Source organism: Mandrillus leucophaeus, unplaced genomic scaffold (assembly GCF_000951045.1).
Source record: "Mandrillus leucophaeus isolate KB7577 unplaced genomic scaffold, Mleu.le_1.0 Scaffold504, whole genome shotgun sequence".
In the NCBI taxonomy this organism is placed as follows: Eukaryota; Metazoa; Chordata; class Mammalia; order Primates; family Cercopithecidae; genus Mandrillus; species Mandrillus leucophaeus.
Window position 1 is genome coordinate 529,967 of NW_012105410.1, and position 24,557 is coordinate 554,523.

At 37.0% G+C, this 24,557-nt stretch overlaps 1 protein-coding gene and 1 pseudogene across 2 annotated transcripts in view; one reads left to right on the forward strand and one right to left on the reverse strand.

The window, feature by feature from the left end:
* PGM2L1 (phosphoglucomutase 2-like 1) overlaps positions 1-24,557 on the forward strand; it is a 54,147-nt gene that overhangs the window by 17,513 nt on the left and 12,077 nt on the right. The window contains exons 2-6 of the mRNA XM_011996183.1: positions 5,566-5,733; positions 8,296-8,402; positions 9,093-9,177; positions 12,022-12,105; positions 21,468-21,661. Of these exons, the coding sequence (XP_011851573.1) occupies positions 5,566-5,733; positions 8,296-8,402; positions 9,093-9,177; positions 12,022-12,105; positions 21,468-21,661 (638 nt within the window). The remainder of the gene's footprint in view (positions 1-5,565; positions 5,734-8,295; positions 8,403-9,092; positions 9,178-12,021; positions 12,106-21,467; positions 21,662-24,557) is intronic.
* LOC105551045 lies at positions 18,075-19,351 on the reverse strand (annotated as a pseudogene). The gene is made up of 2 exons (XR_001007812.1): positions 18,514-19,351; positions 18,075-18,204 (listed from the first exon to the last, which is right to left on the reverse strand). The product of XR_001007812.1 is annotated as a heterogeneous nuclear ribonucleoprotein A1-like (transcript).

A 24,557-nucleotide genomic window follows, 5' to 3' on the forward strand; every position in this document is an offset into this window, starting at 1 on the left:
TTACACAAAAATTATTTAAATAGGAAAGAATGATTAGTTTAGCATGAATGTAGTTTGGACTTCATAAGGAAACATCTGATTTAGAAAACCTGTTCTGCTCCAAGACTCTAGACTTGGATCTTCAAATTGGCTTACCCTCAGAAGTGAATGTCAGCTGTGTTTACCTTTCAGATTTTCAGATTGCACTTTCCTATTTTCACTTCTGGTTAGAAATAAACTTTAAAATTTGTTTGTCTTTCATTCACGATGGGGGGCAAAATAATAAATAGATAAACAAAAATGTTTTTCTCTGTAGTTATATAAAACTGGTATTTATTATTTAGACATAAGTCTCTGCCAGTAACATTTAAAAATGTTATGTACAATTTTGCAACTTTAGATATATTTGAGTTATTAAGAGTCAATTTTGTATATTGGCTCCCCTTTAGATATATAACAATATTAGAATTTGCGATTTTTTTTTTTAGACAGAGTTTCACTCTTGTTATCCAGGCTGGAGTGCAAATGGCATGATCTCGGCTCACTGTAACCTCCGCCTCCCAGGTTCAAGTGATTCTCCTGCTTCACCCTCCTGAGTAGCTGGGATTATAGGTGCCCACCACCATGCCTGGCTAATTTTTTGTATTTTTAGTGGAGGCAAGGTTTCACCATGTTGGCCAGGCTGGTCTCAAACTCCTGACCTCAGGTGATCCATCCACCTCAGCCTCCCAAAGTGCTAGGATTACAAGCATAAGCCACCGTGCCCAGACTGAATTTGGGATTTTAAATATATATTATGTTCTTTTAGGTCTGTTCCAATCTTCTAAACAATGCGATTCATGTTTTTGAGTGTATTTAAGCTGTTAGGTTTTGTACTAGAATACTAATAGAGTAGATTCAAATTGTGTTAGAATTATTAAAATAGTAGGTTTATCAGATAAATAGGAAAAAAGATTTACAGGTAAACTCTTCAATATGGTTTGGCTGTTTTGTCCCCTGTAAATCGCATGTTGAAATGTGACCTCCAGCGTTGGAGGTGGGTCCTGGTGGGAAGCGTTTGGGTCATTGGGGTGGTTCCCGCATGAATAGCTTGGTTCTCTGCTGGTGATAATAAGGAGTTGTCACTCTGTTAGTTCACATGAGAGGTGATGGTTGAAGAGCCTGGCAGCTCTCTTTTGTTCCCTCATTCACCATGTGATAAGCTGGCTATTCTTCCCTTCTGTTATGACTAAAAGCTTCCTGGGCCTCACCAGAAGTGGAGCAGATGCTGGTGCTATGCTTGTACAGCCTGCAGAACCGTGAGCCAAATAAACCTTATTTCTTTATAAATTACCCAGCCTCAAGTATTCCTTTATACCAATGCAGACAAGCTAACACACTTCTCACTGGCAAACTTGATTACATTTTTTACACTCTTTTATACACATTTATATTTATTATACATAAATAATATAGAAGTCCCTAGTTTTCTGAACCTATTCAGAAAACTTGGGCAAGTTCAAAATAATCCTTCATAGGTGAATGTTAGTACTTTCACTGGTCGGCAGGCAGAGTTGATGTGAATTTTGGTCTGGTGTGTAACATTTTTCACATCTGTGAAAGTTTGTAAGAAGTTAATTTTTTTAAGTGATTTTAGAAAAATCAATTCTTTCATGTTTTCTTTGAATTTGGGCCTTATGGTTCTACAATATGGAAAAAAGAAAACTCCACAAGTATCACGTAAGAAGATACTTTCTTTTCTTCATTTCAGCCATGTAAAGTTGAAGCAAACCATAGGATTAGAACCTAAAGGAAAATTTTTGGTATACAGGTAAAATTCGAAAATAATGCATGGCTTTTTTCTATATTCTGCACCTTACTGACTTCATACTAAACAATTAGCTTTATTACTGATGAAGTACAGAGAAATGCTAGTAGTCACTAAAATCTTTTCGATTTTCTGCAGGATTACTTTTTTGGAGTACTAAAATTGTTAGGATTCTAAGATATGCTAGTTAAAAGCAAATTTATTTCAGATTGAATGCATTTACTTTCTAAATAATAAATTTTCATTTTGTGTAATAGGTCAGTGTGTATTTTGTTGTTGTTGTTGTTGAGACGAAGTCTTACTCTGTTGCCCAGGCTGGAGTGCAGTGGTGCGATCTCGGCTCACTAAATTGCCTCCCTGGTTCAAGTGATTCTCCTGCCTCAGCCTCCCAAGTAGCTGGGACTACAGGCACACACTACCATGCCCAGCTAATTTTTGTATTTTTAGTAGAGAGAATGTTTCGCCATGTTGGCCAGACTTGTCTTGAACTCCTGACCTCAGGTGATCTGCCTGCCTCGACCTCCCAAAGTGCTGAGATTACAGACGTGACCCAACGTGCCCAGCCTGGTGTGTATGTTTCTTGAAGGCAGGTCAGTCAAATAGCTTTCCTACTGTCTTCCTCCTCTTTTTTTTTTCTTGACTAGGCTTCTACCCCCAAGTAATCAATGAATTGTAAATAAGAGAGCACAATTAGAAAGCAAACAATAATTTGCATTTGAGAGAACACCAATATACGTTTTATAGATTCAGATCTTATCAGTAGCTTTCTGTGAATGGAAAAAGGAGAGCAATTTGTGAGGTAAAAAATCATTCACATAGACATAGAGGTTTTTCTGAGCCATCATGAATACCTAACTAGTTTTTAACCATAAAAAAGTAATATATACATAAAATATCCAAACAGCATCATGGCTCTCCAATAAAAATAAGTCACTTGTCTACTTGAAACCCCATGCCTAATATCCCCTTCAGAGGTAATCACTATTTTTAGTCTCTTATATTTACATGGAATACTTCTAGATGATATATAAATATACACATACCTCTTTTTATATAAATGAAAACACTGTATATACTCTTCTGCTCTCCTTTTCATTTATTATACCTGAGTTCAACATGAAAATTTCATTTAAAAATAATTAGTTGGCTGGGCGTGGTGGCTCATGCCTATAATCCCACACTTTGGGAGGCTGAGGCGGGCGGATCACGAATTCAGGAGATGGAGACCATCCTGGCTAACACGGTGAAACCTCGTCTCTACTAAAAACACAAAAAATTAGCCGGGCGTGGTGGCGGACGCCTGTAGTCCCAGCTACTCGGGAGGCTGAGGCAGAAGAATGGCATGAACCCGGGAGGCAGCGGAGCTTGCAGCGAGCCGAGATCGTGCCACTGCACTCCAGCCTGGGCGACAGAGCGAGACTCTGTCTTAAATAATAATAATAATAATAAATTTATAATTCTTTAGCATCTTCATATATTATAGTTTATAAAATCGTAGTGATATAATGACTTTAGAAAAAAATACAAATATAAGTTCATCTGAATGGAGAATATGTGATATTATGGCTGCGTAGATAGCTTTTTAGGTTATATTTTTAAAAGTTTATAACATCAACATCTAATTTAATGTCTCACTGTTAAATAGTGGAGAAATCTGAGTGTAAAGTAGATTTCAAATGCCTGTTGTCATAATTATTTAGCTCTTTTTGCCATAAAAGTGTATTTGTTATATCTAGTATATCATGATTCTTTATTCATTTTCATTTTTCTCTAACTTACAAGCTTTTCAACAACCAGGAATTAGGTTAGTACTGCTTGTGAAGTCTGTAATTGGGAATGGAATTTTTAGGCCCTACTCTAGCAGCTGTGCAGTTAAACATTAGGAAGTATACTCAGTAACCAACAGCATTTATGTCTGGTGGATCATTTATATATATGTGTGTGTGTGTATACATATGTATATACACATACATATATGTATATGTGTATATACATATATACTCATTAGATATATATACATACACTATATATACATACTACATATATACACATATACACATACTGTATATATACACATATACTATATACACATATATACTATATATACATACAATATATATACACACACTATACCTGTAATAAAAAGGAATATCACTTTGCTTTGTAACTGGAATTAAATTGTTATCAGAAGCATTATTAACACCCCAACACAATTATTTTGTTTGTAGTGAGATGGCATAGGCTTTAGAGCCAGACCAGCTTAGGTTCCCAAACTGTCTAAATTTCCAGTACCAGCTCAGTGATACTAGGCTCCCTCTCTAAATCTTAGTTTCCTCCTCTATACAATGGTGATATTAATAATAATACTACCCATACAGGTGCTGCAGTGAACCTTCTTATATGAATAAATGTTATTGTTCATGTGAAGGTATTTTTGTGGACAGACATCTATGGGCCAAAAGGCATGTGCAATTTAAAATTTGATACTTGCTGTAAAACCACTGTAAAAAGACTATCCCAATTTACATTCCTACTAGCAGGGTATTACAGTGCTATGTACCCTCTAAACGTGAAGAGTCTATTCAATTTTTGCCATTCTTATGCCCATCTTTAAATGTTAGCCCTCTTCAAGTCTCTTTGACCTATGAAATCTAGTGGTATCTTAGAAATGATAGTATCCCAGATATTGTTATTCATATTTTTCCCTTAAGAGCTATTCATGTTTTTATGTAAGTTATTTGTTAGTGTGTGCCATTTATGAAACAGAAGCTCCTTGAGTCTGGATTTTATATATATATACACACACACACATATATATTTATGTATGTATATAACTAATAGATGTTAAAGCATATATATATTTATATATTTATATATATAAAACTAATAGATGTTAAAGCATATATATATGTGTCTCGGCCTCCCAAAGTGCTGGGATTACAGGCGTGAGCCACCACGCCCAGCCGAAACCTGATATTCTTTTGTGAAGCACCATTTTCAGTGACAGGTATTCTTGAGATTTATGAAAATAAGTTAAAGTACATGACAATGAAATACAGAATCCCAAATATAGAGGTTGGCATGCCCTGCCTCACAAACCATTTTTGGAATGAATTTGTATTCTCATTCTTAATTAAGTTCACACTTAACACATAAAATATTTTTATGGCCAACTTGTGCCATAGATAAATTGAATCGTTTTCTGTGATTTTTAAGCAGTAGAAAGGAGTATCTGTTCATTTTGAATTGCAGAGGTCTAGGTAGGTAACTGGTAGGCATGTTTTGATGGTATTTATCCAGTAGTGTCTCTATTTCTCTTAAAACTTAATGTATTAGCCAGGTGTAGTGGCGCATGCCTGTAGTCCCAGCTACTCAAGAGGCTGAGGCTAGATCACTTGACCCCAGGAGTTTGAGGTTACAGTGAACTATGATTGAAATCTAATATAGACTCTAACTTAATTGATGTCATTTTTTACTAAGAGGTTTATTTTGGATTCAAAGCTCTTAAATATCAAATTTTTAAAAAAACAACATTCTTTAATATGCTATACAAATGCTATAAAATTTAGAGATATGTAAATCACCCTCAACAGGCCCTTTCTCCTTTGGGGACTCAGTGAATGGCAGGTATTATTTTATCATACGTACAAAGAAGTAGCACTGTGGAATTTATATTGAATGTTGAACCTTGTGATATATACATATTGACCCCTCCGAAGGGCTTAATATTAGGACTCTGCTTGGATTCCTGGTTAAGTTTTAATACTTCTTCTTTATAGAATCCCAAAACAAAAGAGCAGATTGAAAACCTGTTACGGAATGGGATGAACAAGGAGCTGCGAGATCGTCTTTGTTGCCGAATGACTTTTGGGACTGCAGGACTCCGTTCTGCCATGGGGGCAGGGTTTTGCTATATTAATGACCTTACAGTAATACAGTCAACACAGGTAAGTATTATCAAGTATCAAGAGTGTACTTTTGACCAGACATGGTGGCTCATGCCTGTAATCCCATCTCTTTGGGAGGCTGAGGCGGGCGGATCACGAGGTCAAGAGATCGAAATCATTCTGGCCAACATGGTGAAACCCCATCTCTACTAAAAATACAAAAATTAGCTGGGCATGGTGGCGCGTGCCTGTAGTCTCAGCTACTTGGGAGGCTGAGGCAGGAGAATTGCTTGAACCTGGGAGTCGGAGGTTGCAGTGAGCCGAGATTGCACCACTGCATTCCAGCCTGACGACAGAGCGAGACTGTGTCTCAAAAAAAAAGTGTACTTTTTCTCAGTCTGTTTTTTTTTTTTTAATTTATAAATTAGGTAGTGCCATTCTAAATGCACACACACACAAAGCTTTATTTCCCCTAAGTTACTCTTATATAAGTAAAAACTGTAAACTCAATTCTGACCTTTAGTCTTGCCCAAGATTTTAGAAGTCATTTATGTATCTTCATGGTCACTGACTGACTTTCTGATTAAGAGTTATTTTGGTTGCCATTGTCAACTTCTTAACAATGTTGCTTTGCATTTGAAACCAAGAAGTGTATATTAGCATATCCAATTAATACAAAGAAACAAACTTAGATAGAAGAAAGTAACTACTCATTTTGGCATATGGCCATTTATAAAGGTTAACCAGAATTTGGAAAATTTAGTTGAAAATATTTTCCTTTATCACATATCCTTTATGTGGGTTTCTATATCCACATGAGAGTTAATACAGTTGTGTAATATGATACAATTTGTTTTACTTCTCTCCATTGTTATGCAGCTCACTCTAGAAACAAATTGCTTCTCTTTGCAAGTGAATCATCCTGTTTCAAATAACGATACTTTTGAGGCCAATAATGTATTTAGCTTATACTAAAAATAGTTCTGGGCTAGAGAATTATTCAGTAGACATAATTCTAATTGATACTCCCAAACAGTAAATCATCTTTAGCCTTATTCTGAGAGAATTCTCTAAAGCCAAGGCCTAATGCAGAGGTAGGAGAGAAGGAATGACAGGATGGTTGGATAGGTAGGATACCTGCCCCTTCCTCACCCACCCCTCCCCCTATTCCTCAACCAGAGATGCTTTACTTCATTATTTTCTTACACATTTAGTCTTTTCATATGCTTTCATTCTAAGTGAAGATTTCTTGACTTTACAAAAAGGGGTAGGGGAGGTGTTTGAAAAGCAATTTCTACAGAAGTGCACATTTTCACTGGAGTTGGGATTCCATTGTGTGAAGTGGAAAAGCCGGATGGAATCTGATTCTTAAGCCCTAGCCCTTTTCAGACTCTAGTAGATTGGTGCAAAAGTAATTGAGGTTTTGGTCATTTTCTTAATGGCAAAAACTACAATTACTTTTCCACCAACCTAAAAATACAGGGAAATAAGATGCATTCTGATAGCAGAGATTAATATGAGGGTCTGTGAGGTTTTAGGATAGTATCATCATTAGAAATAAGTTGTTGAATCTAGCTAATATACTAAGCATGCACTCACTCATAGCTTATAGGTTGGGAAAATTAATTGTACTTGAGAAACTCAGGCACCAGAAGTCACTGTGGCTTTGTTTGGTGCTACCACATACTTATTTAGCAGTGCCTGCCGTATAATAGGTCTTCAATAAATCAGTATAACTTAGTTTGGCCTTAGGCAAGACATTACATGGAGCTTTAATCTTATTGTCTCCTCTTCTTAAAAGACATATTGAAAGAGACCAAATTAGAAATGGTGTCTGCATTGCTTTCTTTTCAGGGTGTTAGGATTAAATGTCCCATCTTTTATGTGGAACTCATTTTAAAGGACTGTAATAGTATAAAATGTTAAAATGTTATTTTTAGATATTAAAGTATTTATTAAACTTAACAAATCATTTGTAAGGTAGTTAAATGGTTTTAGTTTGTCATTGTGATGTTTTCAATATGAAATACTTTATTTCATTTTTTTGTCGTCCATGACTGCACGTTTTTCTAGTCTATGGTATTACTTTTCTGTGAGATTTTAAAACCAAAGAATTACAAATGGGATCAACCATCATAAGAAATGTTCTAGTGAAGAACTGTGTTGCTGATTAAAAATGTTTGCATCATAAATAGGTCAAATCTTTTGGTTAACTTCAATCATATGATCTAGCAAGGACTTAAGACAATTAAAATTCTGTTCTCTAGAGCCTTCAGACAAGAAACAATTTATGTTGGCTCTTCTAATCTTTTTTTTTTTTAGCTTATTGATGCTCATGTTTCTTCTGCTTTTCCTAATGCTTTACTTATTGTATTGGATTTAGTGGTTATTAAATCGGTATTTCCATGGTATTAAATGTGTCTGAAAATCCAGGATATGTTTGTCATCTTACATTTCTGGATTGAACAGTATTGCTCCCACACTGGTAAGCATGGGCATAAAGGCAGAAGCCACTTCCCTAGCAGCCAGTCAGCTGCACAGCAAACATAAAAATAAGAGATTCTGAGTCATATGAAATGCAAGCATCCATTAGGACTAATCTTTTGTGTTTATTTGCTTCAGGGGATGTACAAATACCTTGAGAGATGTTTCTCAGACTTCAAGCAGAGAGGCTTTGTGGTTGGGTATGACACTCGGGGTCAAGTAACTAGCAGCTGCAGCAGCCAGAGGTACAGAGTTAATTGTTTCAAAGATTAAGTTGAAATAGAATAAAACATATTAAAAAATTTTTTGTCCAGTAGTAGGATTTCCGAAACAGTAGACTGTCAGATAGAAATGTGATCACATGCTAATATTTACTTTAGAGCTGAAATAGAATAAAAAGTGTTTCAAAGAAAAGCTTTAGATTTTACAGAAAGAAGTAAAAGTTTAAAATATTTAGAGTTCATATTTAGAATGACATCATAGCTTATAACTTTAGTATTTTGGCAAAGGCACTGGGTAGTAGTAATTATGTAGCTTATATTCTCATTATATGCCTATTAGATTAGTCTTAGGGTGTTTTTTCGGGGTAATAATGCATATTGAGTTTATCAAAGTCTCATATCACTTTTTCCATTCTTTTTGCCTTTTACAGATTTTATTTCTTAGTAAAAGAGCCATCAAAAGATGAATGAGGGAAAAAGAGGAAATTGAAATATCAATTCTATTAGTTGTTAAACTCTTTTTTTAAAAAAAAATCTTATTTATTTAACATTTTCCAATTAGGGCATGAAGTTTAAATAATCAGTTATTATAAGAATAGGATATATTAGGCTACTATTTATTCAGACTAATTATAATATGAAACATCTATGTGGAAGGTTGGTTTTTAAAAAGTATGGTAGGCAAAGGACTAAATGAAATCTCCCTTTTTTTAGGCTTGCTAAACTCACTGCTGCAGTCTTGCTGGCCAAAGATGTTCCTGTGTACCTTTTTTCAAGATATGTTCCTACACCTTTTGTAGTAAGTGTGTTGTGTTGGTGATCATATAGCTTGCTGCTCTTGAAAATATTTCTTAAATCAACTAGGATTCAAATCTTTTTTGTGCATGTAGTTCTGTGTTGAGTAATATAAGGGACCAATGGAAGAAAAACAAATTTTGCTTTGAGTTTATTTTCATTCAACAGACATTTGTTCAACCTAGCTGAGAACCTGATCTATAAACGTTGACAAGTCTACAGTTATAGTGGAATATTTTAATATCTTCTTTCAGAAATTGATTCATTGGGCAGACAAAAATGATGAAGGATAGATTTGAACACATTGTTAGCTGACTTGATCTGGGGGTGTGTGTGTATGTGTGTAAAAATTCTCTATTGTATGATGATAGGATTTACATTATTATTAAGCAGAATCACAGTCTCAGCAAATGCCAAAGAGCTGCATATCAAGCCATATACCTGGACCCCAATGCAATAAAATCAGAAATAAAAAAGCCCATAAATCCTCCCATGTTTGGAATTTTAAAAACACATTCATAAACTATTCATGGATTAAGGAAGATAACATAATGCAGATTAGAAATGACAGGCAGTCCTTGCTTTGCACAGAGTGTGGGGGCTATAAAGACAGTTGTATAAGCCAAAACCATGCCAAGTGATCTTTTCTTTCTTTTCTTTTTTTTTTGTTATACTTTAAGTTCTAGGGTACATGTGCACAACGTGCAGGTTTGTTACATATGTATACATGTGCCATGTTGGTTTATCGCGGCACTATTCACAATAGCAAAGACTTGGAACCAACCCAAATGTCCATCAATGATAGACTGGATTAAGAAAATGCCAGATGATCTTAATCATCAATGAGAAAAATTATGACTGTTCCATGACCTTTAACTTTTTTTTTTTTTTTTTTTGCCACAACATTAAAAACACTCTTACTCTTGGGTAAAAATGTATAAGGAAAAAGAAAAAACAATGGTAAAACTAATGTTTATTTAGTACATTGTAATTTAAAACATTAAGAAACATTGATAACTAAAGTACTTCATTTCTTTGTAAAAAGAACTTATCAGGAGGCTGGGGGTGATGGCTCATGCCTGTAATCCCAGCACTTTGGAAGGCCAAGGCAGGTGGATCACCTGAGGTCAGGAGTTTCAGACCAGCCTGACCAACACAGTGGAACACGATCTCTACTAAAAATACAAAAATTAGCCAGGCATGGTGGTGCATGCCTGTAATCCCAGCTACTCAGGAGGCTGAGGCACGAGAATTGCTTGAACCTGAGAGGCAGAGGTTGCAGTGAGCTGAGATCGTGCCACTGAACTCCAGCCTGGACAACAGAGCAAGACTCCGTCTCAATCAATCAATAAATAAAACTTATCAGGAGATAAACAGAGCTTGCTTCTTTTTTTTTTTTTTTTTTTTTTTTTGAGATGGAGTGTTGCTCTGTGCCCCAGGCTGGAGTGCAGTGGCGCGATCTCGGCTCACTGCAAGCTCCGCCCCCCGGGTTCATGCCATTCTCCTGCCTCAGCCTCCCAAGTAGCTGGGACTACAGGCGCCCGCCACCACGCCCGGCTAGTTTTTTGTGTTTTTTTTTTTTAGTAGAGACGGGGTTTCACGGTGTTAGCCAGGATGGTCTCGATCTCCTGACCTTGTGATCCGCCCGCCTTGGCCTCCCAAAGTGCTGGGATTACAGGCTTGAGCCACCGCGCCCGGCCTAGAGCTTGCTTCTTGTGATTATGACTTACTTATATTACAAGCAAGCATCTTGATCTGTGCCTTGGCAAATTGTTAATATACCTTTCTGAGTTTGGATACACGTCCAGCATCTTATCCTTTGTTAATTTCAATCTTGTGAAATATCTCTGGGAGTTCCTTTAATGTGAAGGTTTCTTTGTTGGTGTCACTTCTTCTGGGACATCTTCATCCTTCTCATCACAGCCTCGTTCCTCATTTAATCCATGTGTTCCCCTTCACTACACTTCCCTGGTAGTATGTCTAAAGTCTCTTGAGTGGCAGCAGTGTCAGCATTCCCACTTATTTTTTCTATAACTTCATTTATGTTCAATTCAAATTTCCCTCTATTATTACTCCTTTTTGTTTATTTGCTGCACTTTCACCTTTGTTGGCTAATTCCTACTTTCCATTATCCATTTTTGTATACTGTCATATGGGTCTATTACTGGGAGAAAAGGAGGCAATAGAGCCACATATTTTGCAGTTTGTGTGAGCGCTAAAAAACAGATGCTCAGTGACCAATCACTGACACCCTTTTAAAGAGTGACATGATTGATCACTCATCATGATGTGGCTCTGTTATAAATGTAGGGATGTGTGGACTGAAGAGCTAGAAGCCAAGTGTGTACTTGATGCAGTTATGGTTAATATTACCGTGGTAAATGAAATTTGAACATGTTGTTGGGAGAGTGGAGCTATTTAACAAAAGCATAATATCAGTAATTCATGTATAGGAACTCAGCAAAGCAAGGGCTGCCTGTAGGTATTTAAAAGTGAGTAATAATGAAAACAATACATAGTAAAAACTATGGGTTTTAACTAAAGCCCTACTTAGAGGGAAATGTATAGCCTTAATGAATATATAAGGAAAAAAAAGATTTTAAAATAATGAGTTGGCTTTCGCTTAACATGTTTGTGCTAAAACAGAAGAAATCCAAAAAAGTAAAAGGAAGGAAATCTTATAATAAAGGTATAAGGAAAAATCAAGTAAATAGAAAATAAAGAGAGTATTAACAAAAGCAATATCATACTATAATGCTTTTCCTGTCATTTAATCAAAGTTATTCTCATGTCAAATGTGTAAATAGCTAGGAAGCAAAATGGAACTATGGTGTTATTTATTTTTCAGCCATATGCAGTTCAGAAGCTCAAAGCAGTTGCAGGTGTGATGATTACTGCCTCTCACAACCGCAAGGAAGACAATGGATACAAGGTAAACCTTGGACTCCTGACCTTTGTTTATCTTATAGGTCATCTTTTTTATTCAAATAATATGTGCTGAGTATGTTTTCTATACTGGAGAGCAGAGCTAGACGTTGGGAACAAAAAGTTAAAAACACTGAGGCTGGTCCTCAAAGAATGTGTATCCCTAATGGCATTTATTACTTCTCAATGTGTACGATTACAAAAATCTCTTCTTTAGTTCTTTTATTTCTAATTGTCCTTGATTTCTCTATCCCTTCCTAAATCCATCCTCTCTACCATTTCATAAAGTCACATTGCAGCAAGAACTTGAAAAATGAGTGGGAGTTTTCAACAACAGAGCCAGAGGAATGGTACCTTATCCTCACTCTCCTCTCCCTCTGACTTTCTGCTGGAGCTCCTTGTTGGCCACAGGATTCCACTTGGTGGGTCAGCCTCTGTGGCAGAAAGCAGAGTGGAGAAGGGTGAAAAGTGGCTCTGGAGGGGAAATAGAAGAATGCAGCACAGTATTGAACCACCGTTTGGGGCTTCTGAGTGGGTGATAAGCCTGCGTTCCTATAGGTAGTTGGATATATAGACTTGTAGCTCAGGGGAGAAATCTGGACTTAAGTTATAGAGTTTTGGGTCACCACACATGTTAGAGCAAAATTAGCACTTGCTATGTTGGAGGAGCTAGAGAACAGAGGGGAGCAGCGGTATGACTGGAATGCAGTGAGCACAGGAAGGGAAGGAATGAAGAAACAAGCAGGAGGCAGATTATGCAGACTTATGAGCTCCAAGGCAAGGGGGTTGGGTTTTATCAAAAGAATAAGAAGCCACTGAAGAACTTTAAGCAGGAAAGTTTATGTTCTAAGGGATCATCTATCTGCTTCGTGGAGGATGGATTGCAGGGAGAACAATGGAAGCAGGGAAGAGACCAGTTGGGATGCTTTGTTTCAGACAGAAGACAACAATGGTTTAGAATGGTGATTGGTAGAGCACATGGGCAGAGGTAAACATATTCAACCTCTATTTTAGACACAGCATCTGTAGAACCTGTTAGTAGATTAAATGTTAGGGAAAAGAAGTAATCAAGAATGATTCTTGGTTTTTGTTTGGGTGGGTGGTAATGTTAATTTACAGAGATAAGAGATTGAAGGAGGACCACTCTTAGGTGTATATGTTGTGGGGTAATCAAGAACTCTGTTCTAGATACACTACTTTTGAGGTTCCTGTTAGAGGTGTCTGTTAGAGAGTTCTTGATTCCTCCACAGCATATACACCTAAGAGTGGTCCTCCTTCAGTGCAGTGGTATGATCACTGTAGCCTCAAACTCCTAAACTCAGGGAGTTCTCCAGCCTCAGCCTCTCATGTAGCTGGGGCTACAGGTGTGTACCACTTGCCTGCCTTTTTTTTTTCTTCTTCCCTCCATCCCTTCCTTCTCTTTCTCTTTCTTTCTTTTTTTATTTGTTTATTTTTATTTTTTAAGACAAGGTCTTGCTCTGTCACCAAGGCTGGAGTGCAGTGGCACAATCACAGCTCACTGCAGCCTCAACCTTCCAAGTTCAAGCAATCCTCCTGCCTCAGCCTCCCAACCACAGGCATAAGTCACCATACCCAGCTAATTTTTTTATATTTAGTAGAGACAGGGTCTTGCTATGTTGCCCAGGCTGTGGATCTAGTTTCTTTACGATAAATTATCTTATTTATTTGACCCTCCTCACCCCCATCCCCTAAATATAAGTTCATAGGTAGAGAGACTTAGTCTGCCTTGATATTCATTGCTATTGAACATATTTGGCACATAGTGGACCCTCAAATATTTTTTCTCCTTAATATGTAAGCACAAGGTTAAAAAGTTAAACAGTAAAAAGTATCTGTCCTATCTCTGTCCCCTAGTACTGTTTCTCAGAAGCAAATACTGTTTCCAGTTTTCATTTCTGTTTAGGGATAGTCCACACATATATAAATATATATGTGTTTGTCACTTCCCCATCTTTTTCCCCATAAATGGTAGGGTACTATATAATAGTGTTCTGTGCCTTGCTGATTTCACACAACAATATGTCTTACAGACTGTCTTTTTCTTTCTCCCTCTCCCTTCCCCTCTTCTCGTTCTATGTGTATGTATGTGTATATATGTATATACATGTATACATACACACATATAGATGTACATATATATACATACATGTGTATATATAGTCAATATGTATATTTTAACCTGTGCTTGTATATTAAGGAAAAAATATATATGTGTATGTGTGTGTTTGTATATGTATATATTTGTATATGTGACACTGTATTTTTTCGAGAGCCCGGGAGAGGAGAGGGCTCCTCTGTCAGAGAGTACAGTGAACTGTGATCACACCACTGCACTCCAGCCTGGGCTACAGAGTAAAACTCTGTTTCAAAAAAGAAAAAAATAAAACAAAGATGAATGTAGAAGAATGTTTACTGTGGCACTGTTTATACATAGCAGAAGATCAGAAGCAAATGAAATGTTCATCGATAGAGGATTGATTACATAAATTATGATTCATCTATATAGATTTTTAAAGATGAATGAAGCAGATATACATATGTATGAATGGTATGAATATATACACATATGAATGATATGAATATATATGTGCATGAATATATATGCTTTATTCATAAAATTAATTTCATCTATGCATTTTTTAATGTGACTACTAGAAAATTTTAAATTTTATATGTGGCTTGCATTTGTGGTGCACATACTTCTTTTGGGCACTGCTGATCTGTATGATAGATTTTTAGAGGTGAAACTTTGGAGTTTTTGTGTTTTTGTGTTTGTTTTTTGAGATGGAGCCTCGCTCTGTTACTCAAGCTGGAGTGCAGTGGCACAGCCTCGGCTCACTCTGCAACCTTCGCCTCCGAGGTTCAAGCTATTCTCCTGCCTCAGCCTCCTGGGTAGCTGGTACTACAGGCGTGCACCACCACACCTAGCTAATTTTTGTATTTTTAGTAGAGACAGGATTTTGCCATGTTGGCCAGGCTGGTCTTGAACCCCTGGCCTCAAGTGATCCTCCTGCCCCCGCCTCCCAGAATGCTGTGAGCCACTGTGCCTGACCTAGAGGTGAAACTTTTCGATCAAAGGGAATATGCAAAGAAAGTTTGGCATTCCCTATTCAAGGTGTTCGTGCCATTTAATAACCTCATCGACAATATATGAGGGCCTTTATCCTTTATCTTCCATGATTGTATCATCAAAGCTTTTAATCTTTGCCAATCAGATGGGTAGAAATGTTATTTTTAATCTGTACCTGTCTTATGAGTGGGGTTGAGTGTCTTTTCATGTATTTATAAGATATTTGTGTTTCCCTTTCTGAGAAGTCTGTTAAAGGATTGTTTTTTAACAAACTTTATTTTGTAGAGCTGTTTTAGATTCACAGCAAAATTCAGCAGAGGGTTCAGAGATTTCCCATGTACCCACTTGTCCCCACATATGCATTAACAACATCCCCCACCAGAGTGGTACATTTGATGAGCCTACATTGACATGTCATTATCACCCAAAGCCCATAGTTTATGTTAGGGTCATTCTTCATTTGTACATTCTTTGGGTTTTGACAAATGAATAATGACATGTATCCACCATTATAGTTTCACACAGAGTATTTCCATTGCCTCCAGAATTCTCCATGTTGTGCCTGTTCATCCATTTCTCCTCTCTAACCCCTGGCAAACACTGATCTTTTTACTGTCTCCACAGTTTTGCCTTTTCCAGAGTGTCATATTGTTGGAATATACAATATATAGCCTTTTTAGATTGGCTTCTTTCACATAGTAATTCCCTCCATGTCTCTTCATGGCTGGATAGCTCATTTCTTTTTTAGCACAGAAGAAGAAGATTCCATTGTCTGGATGTACCACAGTTTATTTCCCCATTCACCTACTGAAGAACATCATAGATTCTTCCAAGTTTTGGCAATTATGAATAAAGCTGCTATAAACATTTGTGTGCACATTTTTGTATGGACATAAGTCTTCATTCCTTTGAGTAAATACCAAGGAGTGTGAGTGCTGAATCATATGACAAGAGTATGTTTAGTTTTGTAAGAAACTGCCAAACTGTCTCTAAAGTGGCTCTTTAAATCCCCACCAGCAATGAATGAGAGCTTCTGTTGCTCCACATCCTTGCCAGCATTTGCTATTGTCAGTGTTGTGGATTTTGGCCATTCTAATAGGTGTGCAGTAATATCTCATTGTTGTTTTAATTTCCATTTTTCTGATGACATACGATGTGAAACATGTTTTCATATGCTTCTTTGCCATCTGTGTATTCTTTCTGGTGAAGTGTCTGTTTTGCTTTCTTATTGTTGAGTTTTAAGAATTCTTTATATATTTTGGATAACAGTCCTTTTTCAGATATATCTTTCGCAAATATTTCTCCCAGTCCGGCTTGTCTTTTTATTCACTTGGCAGTGTCTTTTGCAGAGCAGAAAATTTTATTTTCATTTTAAATCCAGCTTATCAATTCTTTCTTTCATGGCTCATGCCTTTGGTGGTGTACCTAAAAATTTATTGCCAGCTGGGCACCGTGGTTCACGCCTGTAATCCCAGCACTTTGGGAGGCCAAGGCGGGTGGATCGCCTGAGGTCAGGAGTTTGAGACCAGCCTGGTTAACATGGTGAAACCCTGTCTCTACTAAAAATAAAAAAAAAAAAAAAAAAAAAATTAGCTGGGCATGGTGGCAGGCACCTGTAATCCCAGCTACTCAGGAGGCTGAGGCAGCAGAATCGCTTGAACCTGGGAGGCAGAGGTTGCAGTGAGCCGAGACTGTGCCATTGCACTCCAGCCGGGGCAACAAGAGTGAAACTCCATCTGAAAAAAAAAAATAGTTATTGCCAAACCCAAGATCCTCTAGACTTCCTCTCATCATATCTTCTAGGAGTTTTATAGTTTTGCATCTGTTAAACTATTTGCTCATTATTCTTTTGCTGTTTCTTATTGATTTATGGGAACTCTTTCTATGTAAGAAGCAGCTCTTGGCCATCTGTTTTGCAGACATTTCCTCGCAGTCCTCTTGACTTTATTTATATTATTTTTCCATGCATGATATTATGGTATTTTTCCCGTTTGAAAACAAAGTTATTTTGGCATTTTTATTGGTATCATATTTTATTTACTATTAATTGAGAGAGCTTCGATATTTTAATAATTGAGTCTCCCTATTCAAGAATAGGGTGTGTCTTTCTATTCTTTCAAGACTTCTTTTAGATTCTTTAGTAGCATTTTAAACATTTTTTAAAGATAATTAAATCGTTTATTGATTACATATGATAATGGATGAAACACAAGCTTCATTCCCATTTATAATTTTATCTGGTAACATTATTCATTTTAGATATATTGCATAGAATGTGTCAATAATCATTTTTATAACCAATAATTCCATGATTTTGCTTGAGTAATCCCTTTTAATGGTGAAGTTCAGGTCACAACAGTAACTGTAAGTTCAACTACACCAAGGTTTCTGAAGACAATGATTTCTCTACCCAAGCAAGTTGTATATAAACTCCAAATAGAACCTGGCATCACTCTGAAGGAATTCTAACTTCACACTGTTGGGGAAATTTACCAAGATGGCTTCAGAGTAGACTAACTTTACACAGCACATTAAAAAAAAAAGAGACACATTTATGCAGCATCATGATCAGACTATTACATTTAGCAATCAACAGCATGGTGCAAAAAAAAAAAAAAAAAATCCATATTAAAACTCTTTGTTGGAATGCTTTGCACTTTCCACAGAACAGGAACTAAAATAACTTGTTATACAATTTGTCACAAATACAGTCCTCGAGTTTTTTGCCCATACACATGAGTATTTGTCTGAAACATGTCTTCTTTGTCACAGGTAGGCCCTGCCACCACTGTGCTTGGCTGAGTTCACAGATCCGTTGTAACCTGTAGCTTCTCTGTCACTTCTCTGGCTCTCCTCTCCTGCTAAGCTTTGTTTCCTGGCAGTAATTAAAATCTTCTGCCACTGCCAAGCTACTGTTGCTACTGGAACCACCATAGCCACCTTGGTTTCATAATTAGTAAAGTATTGGCCTCCACCACCACAGGGGCCAGAGCTTCTGTCTCCAAAGTTTCCTCCCTTCGTGGGTCCAATTTTTTTTTTTTTTTTTTTTGAGATGGAGTCTCGCTCTGTTGCCCAGGCTACAGTGTAGTGGTGCAAGTTCAGCTCACTGCAAACTCTGCCTCCCGGGTTCAAGCAATTCTCCTGCCTCAGCCTCCCAAGTAGCTGGGACTATAGGCGCCCGCCACCACGCCCGGCTAATTTTTGTATTTTTAGTAGAGATGGGGTTTTGTCATGTTGGCCAGGCTGCCCTCGAACTCCTGACCTCAGGTGATCCACCACCTCAGCCTCCCAAAGTGCTGGGATTACAGGCGTGAGCCACCACGCCTGGCTGTGTCCAAAATTTGAAGACTGATTGTTGTAATTGCCAAAGTCATTGTAACTTCCACCACCTCCAAAATTGCTTCCATCATTACCAAATCCGTTATAGCCATCCCCACTGCCACCATATCCACCACCACCATGGCTGCCACCAAAGCCACCACAACCATTGAAGTTTCCTCCACAACCAAAGTTGTCCTTCCCACCGAAACCACCTCCACGACCACCACCAAAGTTTCCAGAGCCACTTCGACCTCTTTGGCTGGATGAAGCACTAGCCATCTCTTGCTTTGACAGGGCTTTCCTAACTTCACAGTTGTGGCCATTCACAGTATAGTATTTCTGAATGACAATCTTATCCACGGAGTCATGGTCATCAAAGGTTACAAAGACAAAGCCCCTTTTCTTGCCACTGCCTCGGTCAGTCATGATTTCAATCACTTCAATTTTCCCATACTGGTCAAAATAATCTCTTAGGTGATGTTCTTCAGTGTCTTCTTTAATGCTGCCAACAAATGTCTTTTTCACAGTGAAGTGGGCACCTGGTCTTTGAGAATCTTCTCTTGAGACAGCTCTCTTTGCTGTCTCAAGAGACACGACTCTTCCGTCCACCTTGTGTGGCCTTGCATTCATAGCTGCATCCACCTCCTCCACAGTGACATATGTGACAAAACAAAACCCTTGGAGCACTTGGTGTTAGGGTCTCTCATTACCACGCGTCCGTGAGCATTCTCCATTGCTCAAAATGGCTCCTCAGGCTCTCATCGGTTGTTTCAAAACTCAACTCTCCAAGGAAGAGCTTCCTCGGCTGTTTGGGCTCTTTAGGAGACTCTGGCTTAGACATGATGGCAGGGAAGAGAGACTTTAATGATGCTTCCTCAGCAGCGTCCACGGGCAGAAAGGAGTAAGCTGACCTAAACGTTTTTTTAAACTAGATTTTTCAGATATTTTTTAACGTTTATTCCTGGACATATTTTGTTGCACGAATTTTTATGTTACTATATCAGATAGGGATGCTTTCTGGTGCAGATTAAGTAAAACCAGCAAAAGTGGCTTAAGCTGATAGAAGTTCATTTTTCTCACGTAACAAAACGTCCAGGGGTAGGTGGCACAGGCATGGTTCTGTAGCTCCATGATGTCAGGCCTTGTGTCTTGCAGTTTTTCTGGCCTTACCCTCAAGCATGGTCATCACATGGTGGTTGCTGTACCTCCCGGCATCACGTCCACAGAAAAGCAAGGAGAAGGGGACCGGGAGAAAGAACAGGAATTTTTTTTTTTCTTATGTTTTATAAATTTTCACGTGAGCTTTCAGGACTTACGGAGATAATCTTTTTTATGGCTTGAAATGTGGGAGCATCCCTCCAGAACAGTTTTGTTTGTTTTAAGCATTCTGGGTTTTTTATTTGTTTTAAAAATTCTGCTAGAACCTCAAGGGTTTCACTGACTGGGGACAGTTTCTGTGTTAATTTATTGTTTCTCATCCTAAAATAATTAAAGTGCAGACCTTGGATTTGAAAATTTTTTTAATTACCCAGAACCCAAGAAGAGACACGCTTCCTCACGATCTCTATAATAGTGGGCAGGACTTTTTCTATTCCGCATTTTCACTGAGAGTGAAATGCTTCAACGATGCCATTTTTATTTGGGGGTCTCAGTTCCAACTCCGTATCTTGCACATGGGCATTACAACCCAAGAACCAGATAAATGGACAGTTCTCAAACCCCAAGTAACCACAATCTCAGTCCCACAGGCTTATCATTCCGCTTTTTAATTCTTTTTCTCTCACTGCCTAGAGTTGTCCCTTTCCTCTTGTGGATTATGCTATGCATTTAAGATAATGTTTTTTCTCTTTTATATAGCATTTTGAAGTGTTTATAGAACACAGATTTTTAGGTCATCTGGTTAACCATATTCTTTGCATAGAGATTAGTACATAGTACAGATTCAAATGTATTCTTCTTTCCTTCATTCAGGATGCAATAGAGGGGATTTGTGTCCTATATATGGTAGAAGTCACCATAGATGTTCTCTAACCTTCCAAATTTGAAATCCTATAAATTAATAGAATTACATTTTCATGCTTTTTTGGTAACTGTTCCTAATGTCTTATTGATCAGGCTATTTGACAAACTGAAAACTCATTGAAATTTATATGGATAATTAACATGTTAATTTTTAATAAACTATATTTGGTATGATATAAATTCTACTTTATAATAGAAAGATGACTTTTTTCTGTATCACATAACTACTTTATAATGAGTTAAATAGTATCAAGTTTTAAGGAATATTCTATGGTTTCTTGGATTATCTTTAGTAGATAGTTATAGGTTTAAGAGTATAATTGGACACTATGGCATATGCATATTATAATGTTATCATAATAATTAGGCCTGCTTGCATTTTACTCATATTGTTATTAAGGTATACTTCTAAAAGAAAATCATATATAATCATTTGATTGAAGAGTCCCTGTAGAGTAATTACTATCTATATCTTTTAATATTTGTTAAATTAGTCCTATGTTGACATTTTTTGCTTGATCAATTTGATACGCTTTTTTTTTTTTTTTTTAAGACAGAGTCTCGCTCTGTAGCCCAGGCTGGAGTGCAGTAGCACAATCTCGGCTCACTGCAAGCTCCGCCTCCCAGGTTCACACTATTCTCCTGCCTCAGCCTCCCGAGTAGCTGGGACTACAGGCGCACACAACCACGCCTGGCTAATTTTTTGTGTTTTTAGTAGAGATGGCGTTTCACCGTGTTAGCCAGGATGGTCTTGATCTCCTGACCTCGTGATCTGCCTGCTTCAGCCTCCCAAAGTGCTGGGGTTACAGATGTGAGCCACGACACCCGGCCTCAATTTTATATGCTTTTTAGTAAAGCTGAAGATCTCTACTATAGGTAAGAAAAGATCTGACAAGCATTTTAAGTGATTATGGTTATATTTACTTATCATCTAGGTTTACTGGGAAACCGGTGCTCAGATCACGTCACCTCATGATAAAGAAATTCTAAAATGTATAGAAGAATGTGTGGAACCCTGGAATGGTTCCTGGAATGATAATTTGGTGGATACTAGCCCGCTGAAGAGAGACCCTCTGCAGGATATTTGCAGGAGATACATGGAAGATCTGAAAAAGATCTGTTTTTACAGGTATCCAAGTGGGAATATCAGATAATACCACTTTAGAATAATGTTAGCAAATGAGGATAAGAAAAAGTGATACAAAGTGTTGTCTATTTATTAGGCTGGTCTTGAACTCCTGACCTCAGGTGATCCGCCTGCCTCAGCCTCCCAAAGTGCTGGGATTACAGGTGTGAGCCACCATGCCCAGCCTAGAGTTTCTTTCAGGAGTAGTGAGAATGTTCTAAAGTTGATCATAGTCACGATTGACCAACTCTATGAATGTCGTGACAGCCATTGAATTGCACACTTTAAATGGGTGAATTATATGGTATATGAATTATATCTCAATAAAGTTAAACAAGTTATACTTAAATATATGTATTTCCTCTATGTTAGATAAGTATATTTCCTTTAAGATTTTATTTTTCCTTAACCATTTCCATATTTCCATAATTATCTCTGTAACTCTTCTGTAAATAGCTAACACTATTGCTAGGAAGAACCCTGGCTGGCTGAGTATATTTTTCCTATCCTACAAAATAATTTTAGCTTTTTCTCAACTTTATTTTAATTTCAAAAATGTACCCTTCAAGCTATCAATTGTTTGCTTCTCCATCTAAAATGGTAAGTGGACAGTAATACTAGCTAAATGCTACCAGCTCTAATCACTCTAAAAAGAATTGATTCCTTTTTTATCCTTTCTGTCTTTTCTTACTTATATTTTTGTTTTTTAAAGAGTATATGGGCAAAAGCAAATTAACAAGTGAACTATTTATGAAGCTGAAGGCATAATTACACAGAGAAGAATTATTTCAAGTGACTTTACAGTTATTGACTATACATTTCTAGTGGGATATGTCCTAAGGATAAAGAACTACGAAGAAACCTCAAATTGTATTTGATAGCTGTACTGTTAGTGGTAATATTGATGGTTTTACAGATGTGGATATAAATAAATATATAGACAGACATACTATATATATTATAAAACAAATGGGTAACTATGTTAATGTCACTAGGATCTAAGATTTTAGTTTAAGAGAAACAAATGTAAAATCAAATAAAATAAGTTTAAAATTACAACTTTAAATTTGAATTTGAAACATGTTGTATTTACCTAAAATGCTAAAATACTAGTTCTGTTACTAATAAGGCCTATGCCTACCCCTAAAGCCCAGATTGTGGTTTCTAAATACCATTTCCTAGTAAAAGGAGCCATGACTTATTGGAGAAATTGATTCTCATCAAGGACTGGGGCAGAAAATGTACTAAATGAGCCTGAGATAGCTTTGTTTTCCTTGCCATAAAGCAGGCTAGCTTTCAAAGATACTGGGATCATATCAAAAGGATCTAGGGGGCAACTTGAAGGGACTCCTACTGACCAAATATTGGATAGTTGGGCATCAAAAAGAATAATCACCTTAATGAATTAAAACATTAAACATAAAAAGCCTGTGACTGTTAGTAATACTAAAAAAGCTCTTTATTGGTCACCTTTGGGAGTTGCTGGACTGAAAATCACTCATGCTGAAATTTGATAAATTCTAAATTTTCTTTCTGAAAATTGATAAATGTTTGAAACTTTATCTTAATTTGTTCTGCCTTTTCTGTGTGAACTGAATGTTAGGGCTAATCAAATGGTTGATAAAGGATCATTATTTTTAAAAGAAAAATCCAATAAATGCAGAAGGAATAATAGAATTTTCAAAATCACTATGTTGTGACCTCTAATAAATCATGTATCTAAGTAATTCTCATCAAGGGCTGCTAAGACCCATAGGTGAAATGTTGATGGGAAATTTTTTGATGGAAGGATTAGGCTGACACTGGTGAATCTTAGTTTAACAGCATTAAAAGTAGAGTAGAAATTGTGTGCTTCCAGCTGTGAGTCAATAGAAAATACACAGCACCTATTCTTGCCCAAAGAATTGAAACTGAATTTAATGTAACCTCTAAATGCAGCTGCCTATTTACAGAAAAAATAGGATAGAGGAGCATGTTAATACCAAAAGGATGCAGTCTACATACTGGAGATACGGGAACTTCTACAGGACAAATGGGCCAGTTTCTTCAATAAATGACATTCGGGTTGGGGAAGGAAGGGAGGAACATTTATAGATTAAAAGAGACTTGAGAGGCATAGCAATCAAATTATATGGAACCTCGTTCAAGTCCTGCTTCAAGTAAAACAACTGTTAAAGGTATTTTTGAGACACTTGGGGAAAATTTGAACACAGATAGGGTATTAGAGGAAAGAAATTATTGTTGATTTTGTTAGATGTAATAATGATAATATGGTTATGTTTTTAAATACTAAAGCATTTTCACGTAAAGTAATACGTCTTGAATAAATGAGACTAGATTGACAGACTATGGAAACATATTGAAGTGAGGTAATGGTTATATGGTGTTAGATATTCTGTCTTCCTAGGTGTATGTTTGAAAATTGTCATAACATTTTACTTTTATTATTTGTCTTATAATAAATTTTATTTTTCATGGGGAATGGTTAGTAAATGGGAAGTTAGGATGTAGAAAGTTTTGCTGTGGAAAAGACCAAAGAAACAGAGTCTAGATGCTAGTGGAAATGATGCCGGCGAGAAAGGATTATCCACGTACTAAAGTTCTCAAGTGAGAATAGATGGGGACCAGAGCAGAAGTAGAGGGGTTGACCTTTGATACAAAGAATGCTTCCTCATTATTATCAGATGGAAGAAGGAAAAAATATGGGTTGTTGGTTTGGTGTGGGGTGATTAGGAAGTTCCCATCAAATGGCTCTGTGTCTCAATGATGTATGAGGTGAAGGGGGAGGAAAGGAATAAGAAGAGAAGAGAAGGTACTAATTAAGTCACCATCTTGGAGAGTAAAAAATAAGCTTTTGGGGTAACAAAGTATGATTGCCTGGCAGCATTGAGTATGCATT